The sequence below is a fragment of the Nicotiana tabacum genome, chromosome 18 (genome assembly GCF_000715075.1).
Source record: "Nicotiana tabacum cultivar K326 chromosome 18, ASM71507v2, whole genome shotgun sequence".
Taxonomy (NCBI): domain Eukaryota; kingdom Viridiplantae; phylum Streptophyta; class Magnoliopsida; order Solanales; family Solanaceae; genus Nicotiana; species Nicotiana tabacum.
This window is the reverse complement of record NC_134097.1, coordinates 9,135,859-9,147,509: the sequence shown is the minus strand read 5'-3', so window position 1 is coordinate 9,147,509 and position 11,651 is coordinate 9,135,859. Positions and strand designations below refer to the sequence as shown.

At 37.4% G+C, this 11,651-nt stretch overlaps 1 protein-coding gene and 1 non-coding gene across 2 annotated transcripts; both read right to left on the bottom strand.

Moving 5' to 3' along the window:
* Positions 1-8,311: 8,311 nt before the first annotated feature.
* On the bottom strand, positions 8,312-8,411 carry LOC142173084 (U6 spliceosomal RNA). Its single transcript, XR_012702513.1, has one exon. It is a non-coding gene; the product is annotated as a U6 spliceosomal RNA (small nuclear RNA).
* A 1,500-nt stretch (positions 8,412-9,911) lies between these two features.
* Positions 9,912-11,020, bottom strand: LOC107801336 (norbelladine synthase-like). The gene is made up of 2 exons (XM_016624646.2): positions 10,849-11,020; positions 9,912-10,198 (listed from the first exon to the last, which is right to left on the bottom strand). Exons 1-2 carry the CDS (start codon positions 11,018-11,020, stop codon positions 9,912-9,914), a joined length of 459 nt encoding a protein of 152 aa, XP_016480132.1.
* Positions 11,021-11,651: the final 631 nt, after the last annotated feature.

Below are 11,651 nucleotides of genomic sequence, written 5' to 3'. Positions count from 1 at the left end.
GAATTATACATTTCAATACCAAGAAGGTGAAGGAAACAGCTTTAGGTTCACATAAAGTCTCTTCGGAGTAAGCATTTTTGGTTGTGGAACCTTTGAGATACACAAAAAGGGAATCTGGCGGCTTATAAGCCTTAGGGTGGCGTGATTCTATGCTAGAGTTCGTGGGGTAAGTTTTTGTTAAGAATAGTAGTGCTCTAACAAGGAAAAAGTAGCCATTTGAAGGCAATTTAGAAAGAACTTAGAGAAATAGGACAGCTTGGTAGTAGGTTAGGTTAGCACGGTAATGGGTATGATCGGTTCTTTGGGTACTTATGATGTGGCTAGTATCTATAGGTGTTTCGTGGCAATGCTCTCGAATTTGGCAACTTGTGTGGCTTGGTGGAGTTAGAGGAATTCAGTTCAGATAGTTTGGTTATGTACAAATGGATTTCAAAGTGTTCATGATGGGTTTTACCATGGTTTGAACTGGATATTTTCTACCGATGTACGGAACGTGTTGTGTGTTATGATTTCCTCCTAGAAAGAAGCAAGAAAGAGGTTTCTGACTAATAAGGTATGTAATTTGCTAGTGACTCGGAGTTGATAATGGAATTCTTATGCTTGTCACATGATGGCATAATAGATGTGGTGTGTTTTATGGGAATAGGATTTACATGTACAAGGTCACAGTTCAGTTTTGAAGGGAAGGACATAAATTCTTAGGCAGCATGAACGGTTTTCGATGACTGGGTAAATGATATTACTATCTGGTATAGCTTGATGAGAGTGTACATTTCAGAAGGGGCAGTGTGTTTTGATTAATGGGTACTTCGCTGGTATTGCGACACTCTCCTGGTTGATCGACTGTTGATATTCAATTTTTTGCCATGTGGCACGGAAGATTTTTTTTTTTTTAAGTATTTCTCGTGGGATGATTGTGTATGAGAGAGGTGTTAGGCATTCGGGCGGAGGAGGTGGAATCAAATATGGCGATTCATATGTTCTATGGAATTGGAGATTAGGAGTTCTCAGCAGCAGATTATTTCATGGTTGTGGACTGTGAAGTTGTGGCCGGAGCTAGCTAGATGATAAAAGGTGTTATGAATCCGTCATTGTGGACTTTTTGAGGTTGTTTATCTATTGGTGGCTGACCATAATTGATTTGGGGCCCATTGGTATGCCCAATTAGGATGTGTATTCTACACCGAGCCGGATTGATTGGCTCCATATTGCTATTATTGAAGGATGTGCCATTCAGTTGATGTGAAGTTTATTCATGTTCTGAAATGATCTATGAGTTACTCTTCTATGCTATGAGAAGTTGTGATTTGTTGGTTATATGCACATATGGTGCGGTTCTGTTGTGGCCTTATAGCGGAATTTAAGCGAGAATAGTATTGGATATTGCTTGGTTGATGACGTATTGGTTATGTTCTTTCGGATTTTATGTGGCATGGTGTCGTTTGCTTCTCTGTGGTTATGGTAATGCACTTTGGGTACTTGATGTCGAATTGCGCATGGTTATTGATTTTAGCAGGGTGGCTTGAGGTGTTTCATATGGACCAGTATTTGGATAGGGTCGCGTATTGCAGCAGAGTTATGTGGAAATATAATCCCTTGTGTAAGATTCGTGTGTTATGGTTTCTGCGGTGTGTTTTGTGGGAATAGGATTTACATGTACAAGGTCACAGTTCAGTTTTGAAGGGAAGGACATAAATTCTTAGGCAGCATGAACGGTTTTCGATGACTGGGTAAATGATATTACTATCTGGTATAGCTTGATGAGAGTGTACATTTCAGAAGGGGCAGTGTGTTTTGATTAATGGGTACTTCGCTGGTATTGCGACACTCTCCTGGTTGATCGACTGTTGATATTCAATTTTTTGCCATGTGGCACGGAAGATTTTTTTTTTTTAAGTATTTCTCGTGGGATGATTGTGTATGAGAGAGGTGTTAGGCATTCGGGCGGAGGAGGTGGAATCAAATATGGCGATTCATATGTTCTATGGAATTGGAGATTAGGAGTTCTCAGCAGCAGATTATTTCATGGTTGTGGACTGTGAAGTTGTGGCCGGAGCTAGCTAGATGATAAAAGGTGTTATGAATCCGTCATTGTGGACTTTTTGAGGTTGTTTATCTATTGGTGGCTGACCATAATTGATTTGGGGCCCATTGGTATGCCCAATTAGGATGTGTATTCTACACCGAGCCGGATTGATTGGCTCCATATTGCTATTATTGAAGGATGTGCCATTCAGTTGATGTGAAGTTTATTCATGTTCTGAAATGATCTATGAGTTACTCTTCTATGCTATGAGAAGTTGTGATTTGTTGGTTATATGCACATATGGTGCGGTTCTGTTGTGGCCTTATAGCGGAATTTAAGCGAGAATAGTATTGGATATTGCTTGGTTGATGACGTATTGGTTATGTTCTTTCGGATTTTATGTGGCATGGTGTCGTTTGCTTCTCTGTGGTTATGGTAATGCACTTTGGGTACTTGATGTCGAATTGCGCATGGTTATTGATTTTAGCAGGGTGGCTTGAGGTGTTTCATATGGACCAGTATTTGGATAGGGTCGCGTATTGCAGCAGAGTTATGTGGAAATATAATCCCTTGTGTAAGATTCGTGTGTTATGGTTTCTGCGGTGTGTTTTGTGGGAATAGGATTTACATGTACAAGGTCACAGTTCAGTTTTGAAGGGAAGGACATAAATTCTTAGGCAGCATGAACGGTTTCCGATGACTGGGTAAATGATATTACTATCTGGTATAGCTTGATAAGAGTGTACATTTCAGAAGGGGCAGTGTGTTTTGATTAATGGGTACTTCGCTGGTATTGCGACACTCTCCTGGTTGATCGACTGTTGATATTCAATTTTTTGCCATGTGGCACGGAAGATTTTTTTTTTTTTAAGTATTTCTCGTGGGATGATTGTGTATGAGAGAGGTGTTAGGCATTCGGGCGGAGGAGGTGGAATCAAATATGGCGATTCATATGTTCTATGGAATTGGAGATTAGGAGTTCTCAGCAGCAGATTATTTCATGGTTGTGGACTGTGAAGTTGTGGCCGGAGCTAGCTAGATGATAAAAGGTGTTATGAATCCGTCATTGTGGACTTTTTGAGGTTGTTTATCTATTGGTGGCTGACCATAATTGATTTGGGGCCCATTGGTATGCCCAATTAGGATGTGTATTCTACACCGAGCCGGATTGATTGGCTCCATATTGCTATTGTTGAAGGATGTGCCATTCAGTTGATGTGAAGTTTATTCATGTTCTGAAATGATCTATGAGTTACTCTTCTATGCTATGAGAAGTTGTGATTTGTTGGTTATATGCACATATGGTGCGGTTCTGTTGTGGCCTTATAGCGGAATTTAAGCGAGAATAGTATTAGTATTGGATATTGCTTGGTTGATGACGTATTGGTTATGTTCTTTCGGATTTTATGTGGCATGGTGTCGTTTGCTTCTCTGTGGTTATGGTAATGCACTTTGGGTACTTGATGTCGAATTGCGCATGGTTATTGATTTTAGCAGGGTGGCTTGAGGTGTTTCATATGGACCAGTATTTGGATAGGGTCGCGTATTGCAGCAGAGTTATGTGGAAATATAATCCCTTGTGTAAGATTCGTGTGTTATGGTTTCTGCGGTGTGTTTTGTGGGAATAGGATTTACATGTACAAGGTCACAGTTCAGTTTTGAAGGGAAGGACATAAATTCTTAGGCAGCATGAACGGTTTCCGATGACTGGGTAAATGATATTACTATCTGGTATAGCTTGATGAGAGTGTACATTTCAGAAGGGGCAGTGTGTTTTGATTAATGGGTACTTCGCTGGTATTGCGACACTCTCCTGGTTGATCGACTGTTGATATTCAATTTTTTGCCATGTGGCACGGAAGATTTTTTTTTTTTAAGTATTTCTCGTGGGATGATTGTGTATGAGAGAGGTGTTAGGCATTCGGGCGGAGGAGGTGGAATCAAATATGGCGATTCATATGTTCTATGGAATTGGAGATTAGGAGTTCTCAGCAGCAGATTATTTCATGGTTGTGGACTGTGAAGTTGTGGCCGGAGCTAGCTAGATGATAAAAGGTGTTATGAATCCGTCATTGTGGACTTTTTGAGGTTGTTTATCTATTGGTGGCTGACCATAATTGATTTGGGGCCCATTGGTATGCCCAATTAGGATGTGTATTCTACACCGAGCCGGATTGATTGGCTCCATATTGCTATTGTTGAAGGATGTGTCATTCAGTTGATGTGAAGTTTATTCATGTTCTGAAATGATCTATGAGTTACTCTTCTATGCTATGAGAAGTTGTGATTTGTTGGTTATATGCACATATGGTGCGGTTCTGTTGTGGCCTTATAGCAGAATTTAAGCGAGAATAGTATTGGATATTGCTTGGTTGATGACGTATTGGTTATGTTCTTTCGGATTTTATGTGGCATGGTGTCGTTTGCTTCTCTGTGGTTATGGTAATGCACTTTGGGTACTTGATGTCGAATTGCGCATGGTTATTGATTTTAGCAGGGTGGCTTGAGGTGTTTCATATGGACCAGTATTTGGATAGGGTCACGTATTGCAGCAGAGTTATGTGGAAATATAATCCCTTGTGTAAGATTCGTGTGTTATGGTTTCTGCGGTGTGTGATGGGTTCTTAGCATTGCGTCGGGGTGGTACTCGTCGAGCTTGTGGAACAATTCTCCTGTTTGGGTCATTGTTACGATTGGGTACATTTGGAATGTTGCTATCTGGTGCACGGGTTGTGGCTTTAGATTGTATTGATGTGTCATGTCACTAGAGTGGTCGTGTTGGATGAGACGAGGTCATTGGGCCTAGAACGGATGCTATCAGATTTGATTGTGGTATAATTGGGAGGATAATATTGAAAGTCGACTTTGAAATTGGCTATAGTTTTTGTAGAAGGAACGGGAGCTCCATGACATGTTGGTCTAATGAATGGTTATGAATTTGGTATGTTTCTTTCATCATCGGCAGTGTACGAAGGTTTTAGAATGAGGTTTTGTCTTATATGAGGTTTATTACCAGCACTAGGTTGAATTGAAGAATTTCAGTTATGTTGTGTTATCGGACCTATATGAGATAGGGTGACGTGGGATCACCCCCGAATATGTGCATAGGAAAGTTACACGGCCATTTCTTGGCTTTTGGAACAACTTTCGGCACGTTCGAGGACGAACGTATGTTTAAGTGGGGAGGATGTAACGACCCGACCGGTCGTTTCGAGAGTTATAACCCCGTTTCCCCCATTTCTGTTTCCTTTATGCTCTTAAGTTATATTATGATATACCGGGTTAGTTGGTTCGGGCCCGGAGTGGTTTCGGAGTGAAATGAGACACTTAGTCTCTTATTTAGAAACTTAAGTTGGAAAAGTCAACCGGATATTGACCTATGTGTAAATGATATCGGATTTGAATTTTGATGGTTCTGTTAGCTCCGTTAGGTGATTTTGGACTTAGGAGTGCGTCCGGAATGTGATTTTGAGGTAAGTATTGTAAATCTAGTCCTGAGGGTACGAAACCCCGAATTTTGTATCATTCTACTATTTTTAGTGACGCACATGCTAGGTAACGGGCATGTGGGCGTGCACTGTTGGGGATTGTGATTTGGTCCGACCCGTAGCAACTGTAAAGTTGCATACTTTGTTAAAACTATATGATACTTATATGTTTTAGAAAGAGTTTCTGTAAATTGGGCTGAATGCCATGTTTGGGCCTTGCGTCAGTGTTGTTTGGACCCTTAGGGGCTTTTTCTCACTATCCTCTCATTGTATTCGATTGAAAATCTATACTCAGTCATGTTTATACTTGTTTACCGCATAACTCAGTTTTATGACTCTATTTTGACGCATATAAATATTTTGGGTCGAATGTCTTGTTTTACTTAAATTCCCGAGTGGCTTGAGAGATTTATGACTGAGTGAGGCCGAGGACGTGATTTGTGAGGATATTTATGGGATCGAGTTGCATGCCGCAGTATGTTGATATAGGCTGAGGGCCTGATTGTGAGGATGAGTGTGGATCGGGGCTGCCCGCCTGCAGCATACTTTATTATTATAGCACGTGAGTTATCCGTGCAGCACGTGAGTTATCAGTGCAGTACGTGAGTTGTCCGTGCAGATTATAGCGCTTGGGCTGAAGGAGCCCCTCCGGAGTCTGTACACACCCCAAGTGAGCGCAGGTACCTACTGAATGCGAGTGCCGAGTGTTGAGTGTCTGAGAAGCATGAGTGATTGTGAGGTATGCCCGAGTGGCAAGAGTGATTGTGAGGTATGCCCGAGTGGCACGAGTGACTGTGAGGTTTTCCCGAGGGGTTGTATATGAGTGATGTTTTGCCCGAGAGGCTGTTTATGATTTCATCATTTTTGCTCACCTTTGCATTTTTCCTCTGTTTGAAAACTGTTGAAAAATATCTTTAAATGATTTTTGCTGGAATTGGGTTTAAACGAGATATTTTGATTCAAATCCTGATTTTAAAAGCATGTGGTATTTTACTGAGATTTTCTGATATGAATGTTAAAAGCTTTACTGCTCGTCACTACTGCTCAGTCTTTATTTATTGTTGTTACTTACTGAGCTGGCGTACTCACGTTACTCCCTGCACCTTATGTGCAAATCCAGGTGTAGCTGGACACGATAGCGGTTGTTGATTGTTCTGATTGCAAATTTTTCCGAGGATAACAAGGTAGCTGCCTGGCGATCGCAGCCCTGCTCTTCTCCCTCTTATCTTTCTCTAGTTATATTTATCTATTTTTCAGGCTGAGTTAGCCTTGATATTGTTAGATAGATTATTGTAAATGCTCATGACTAGTGACACCCCGATGTCGGGCTTTTCCTTCCGCACTTTTATTTTGATTGGAACTCCTTTATGAAGGTTTTTGTGTTAAATAATATTGAAATTATCTTTGAAATGAAAATATCGGTTTGTTTTGGAAATGAGTCGGCTTGCCTAGTTCCACGATAGGCGCCATCACGACAGGGGTTAGTTTAGGTCGTGACATCTATTCAATTGTGTAATCTTCTTGTTCTTATTAAACTTGGTAAGGATCATTTCTTTGTGCCAATGTTACATAGCAGTAATCAATGATATTGGCTATGTCTTGTTTTGTTTTAGGCAAACACCCTATAATTGGTGCTTTTCTGTCAATGTTACATAGCAGCAATCTTCTAACACTTTAACAAAAGTCAGCTATGCAAAAACATTAGTGTAGCAACAGCAGCTGAAATATTTATTACTTTCAACATAGAACATTACATCGCAGTGCTAAGATTACAAAAGTGTAGCAGCAACAACACCTAAAGCAACCAACACCACCTAAAACAACCAAACTAATCTGCAAACCACATCAAAACACAAGAACGACATCAGCCCTACAGTTCCCATAAAACGAGCAACAATATAACAACAATGGTCAAAAGGATCAATCTTCTTTTTGCTCGAACTTTCTCCTCTTAAAAAGCTTTGACTCTCTTTAATAAACCCCAAATTATTTTTTTTGCTTGAGTAGGCATCTCATCATCATATCAACAGAAATAATCACATCCACCATTTTTCTACAAAAATCACAAACACATTTGATCAATTTTTATCAAAGAAAATAATTAATAAAAAAGAATACAATTAAGAACAAAAAATTTACCTTTTCGATTTTGCAAGCAAAAAACCTACGACCTGGGTTTAGTTAGGTCTAAGAAGTATTCAATTTTGGAGAAACACCACACTTACAAATTCGAGCGGCAACACAAGGTGACATTGATGAGTTCGTCGATTCCGATAAGTTCGACATTAATGGATATTATCTAAGTTTCGACCTTAATAAACTCGGCAACAACAGAAACGAGAGAAAGGAGAGAAGAGAAGAAAAGAATTGACAACAAGAAGAGAAGGAGAAGTGTTGGAGCAGCAAAACTGGATTTTTAACAATTGGGAAAGGGATTAGGGTTTAAATAGAGAGATATTTACTTCACAGATGTTACCGTTATGTGTCTAATTGGGAAAGGAAAAATTCCTTCTATGCCACCTTCACGCGCTTAAATAGGATGTAAATCACGCTATATGCCACCTGCACAAAACGTGTCTAATTGGTGTATTATATGCCTAAGAAATGAGTTCATATGGAAAGAGTCCTAGTTTAAGTGTCTAAATGAAAAATGGTGCCAACTTTAGGTATCTCTGTATGTATTCCGCCTTTTAAAAACCTTTGCCATTTGAACTAATCTTACTAGTTGCAGACCAATAAAAATAAACTCATCACATCCTTCATGGGAAGGTAAAAAATTGGAAAACTTTAGAGAGTGAAAAATTTGTATTTCTCGATTTGTGCGTGTCATTCTTAATGCAGGGGGCATATTAATTTTCTCGATACCGTTCCAATTTAATTAAGCTGGCGTTTGGCCATAAATTCTCAAATTTATTCTGAAAAATCTGATTTGGATGAAGTTTGGTTGGAAGATGAAAATGTGTTTGGACATCTGTTTTGGATGAAGTTTGATTTGGAAAAATATGAAACATGACTTATATCCATAAGTTCTAAAAACTATCCCAAATACCCAACAATACCATTATCAATAACATTCATTATATTATCGCAAACCATAATCTTGTACATAAGTAAATTTGATACAAGATTATCATTTTTATAATGAACTACATGATACACTATCAGATGACCGAGAAGACGAAGCAACATCGTTACAAAATAATAAATGGTGGGCTCTTTTATAAAATATAAAAGTTTGGGATAATTTTTAAAAATATAATAGTGATTTTTTGGCCCAAAACCAGCTATTATTTGGGATTTGGAATTTGAAATTTGGCCAAAATGTAAACAAAATCTATGACAAAACATGTGTTTGTCAAATAAAACTCAAGTTTATTTTGACAAAATTTATGGCCAAACGGATCCTAAATATTTAAACAAATATAAGAGTTGAGGTTTTGGTAAAGAAAGCTTCCTTTGTAGCCGATGAGGGAGAACTAGCTGCTTGAGTTTGGCACGTGTTACGTTTTCATTTTCTTAAAGACAATTTAGATGTCCTTTTATCAGTATAGAATGCAAGAACATCAAAATATGGTATTAAGATCGAAATAATTAGGTATAATGCGAAAGATCGAAATAATTAGATATAATACGGTAGTTAGTAAAGTAAATCTTGAATAATGATAAATCAGACAATAAGAAAGAAATATATCAAAAAAAGACGCAAACATTTAACGTGGTTCGGCCAATTGACATACATCCACGGGCGAAAATGAGCAATCTACTATACAAAAGATAGTACAAATATCAAGAAAGCAACCTCACGGAGAGGCACACACAAGTGGCAGGCTAACACTTGTCCCAAAAATTCTCCCCTAAACAAGACTCTCAACGCCTCATGACTACATTATGGATGTTACTAAATGAGAAGAAAAGATCCTCAATTTATAGAAGTCCAAAACCTTTTACACTAAGAAAAACGACTAGCCAAATATAAAAAAATTATATTTTTTTCGTAAATGATAAAAAATCAATTATAGTAAATATTTGTCCTTCCTTCAAAAGAGAAAATCAAATATCGTAAGAACCATAGGACAAACACCTAATACATGAATCATTGAATCGAACTCAAACATGCTTTCAGAGTTCTCATAAAAAAAACTGAAGGACTGAGCTTGATTCATCTCAATATTATATTGCAAAGGTACAAGTCAAAATTCATTTAAAGAAAAAAAAAAAAGACTCAATGTGACATTTTATTCATAACCAAAAATAATAGTAACATCCAGTACTAAATCCATCCTAATACAATACTTGAAATAGAAATATATAACCACAAAGTAACAAAGGGGAAATCAACATAAAATATGAAGATACATGAATCCCAATAACTCGTGTTAGATTATTTCCCAATTCCGTTACTTGTTCTTCTGCTCTAAATAGTCTGCAGAAGCTTTCATAATGGCCACAAAGGTTTGAAGATTGGCAATAGAAAGATGAATATTTTCAGCATCTTTAGTCTCAAAATCAAGGGTAAGTTTAATAATGGATAAATTTTCACTTTTCTCCATAACTTCCCACTTAATAAGATAGAAACTGAATCCAAGATCAAGAAATCCACCTTCAAAAATCTCTACATCTTTTACTTGTTTTTCATCGTCGATTGACATAAATTTCTCTTTATATGGAGCATTACCAGGTGTACCTAATATATTTTGTTCAAACAAAGTAGCAAACCTCGTTATGCGATTCAAAATAAAATAAAATAAAAAAGGAATAGAAATATACTAAAGGAGACTCAAAAATTTATATATCGAGCTAAGATTTTAAGTTTATGAGTTCTGAAATCATCACCAAACTCATAATTCGTCTTATTTACAGTCAAACATTTCTATAACAACTTCGTTTGTTCCGATATTTTTCGAAAGTGTTGTTAGAAAAAATATATATTATAACATAATATTAAAAAGATAAATATGGTTTTTATAATGAATGACTATTATATGAGCATGTTGTTATAGAGAGGTCTAATTGTACATATTTTATGAATTTTTTAATAAAAATACAGGATTTAAGCAAAAGCTATTGCGTTTATTCGAATCTGCAACTAATGTTCTCCCTCCGCCCCTGGATTAATGAAAGATTTATATTTTTATTTTATAATGCAAACGAAAAACTTATTGTATATTTGTTAGATTCCTTCGTAGAAAACATAAATATGATAATAAAATCAGGACGGATATTCAACACGTCTCCATCGTAAAAAAAAATTACAAATAAAAAGAAACGGAATATTCAAGGGAATGAAAATAAGATGAATTTTTTTAAATAGGACCTTGAAGTAAATTAACTTACTGACTAGCAGGATTGAACCAAGGCCTCCATTGCCTTCAACCAACTCAACTTTTTCAGCTATGCGAGGGAGTTTTTCAACAACAAATTTTGCAAATTGAAGAGTGGAATAGAGATTCCACACTTCAATTGCTGGTGCATTTATTTCTACCTGCTCTGAAAATTTTCCTAACATTCTTTTAATCAAAACATGTACTGAATATAAAGTTGGTCATGGGACAGGCATATATATATATAAGAGCTCATTGAAGGTGGTGGGGGCATTAATGTCAGAATAAAAATTTGAGTCAAATATTATAGTTGGCATCAAACCAAGGCAACGCACTAAAAATTAAGTTATGCGCTCAAATCAGCCAACGTAGTTGCCTAAGATCTGAATCTTAGGATGCCAAATCAAAATATATACTTATATATATATATATATGGTCTTGATAACTTAATATGTTAGCCTAAGAGTGCACTAACAATATTCTAATGAGAGGGACAATTTTGTCTTTGTACTAAAAATTACTAAATGTTATTCTCTCTCCCTCTTTTCTCTGGCAGCCGCAGATCCCTCTTTTTCTTCTTTGTTTTAGTTCTTTCAATCTCTGCCCAAGTTCGACAAAAAAACTGAAGTACTTTTTCCATTGTCAACAATGGCAATCTAGAAACCATTATATTAATTATATATTCTGGAATTTGGTGTTCCATGACCCAATTCCTCGAAAACGCAGTTGCTTCAGGCATTCTGATTCTTACCATTGCTGTCGTTGGACTGAACTCCGGTGTCGTCGGCTTTATTTTCAGACCTGTAGCGAAGCTTG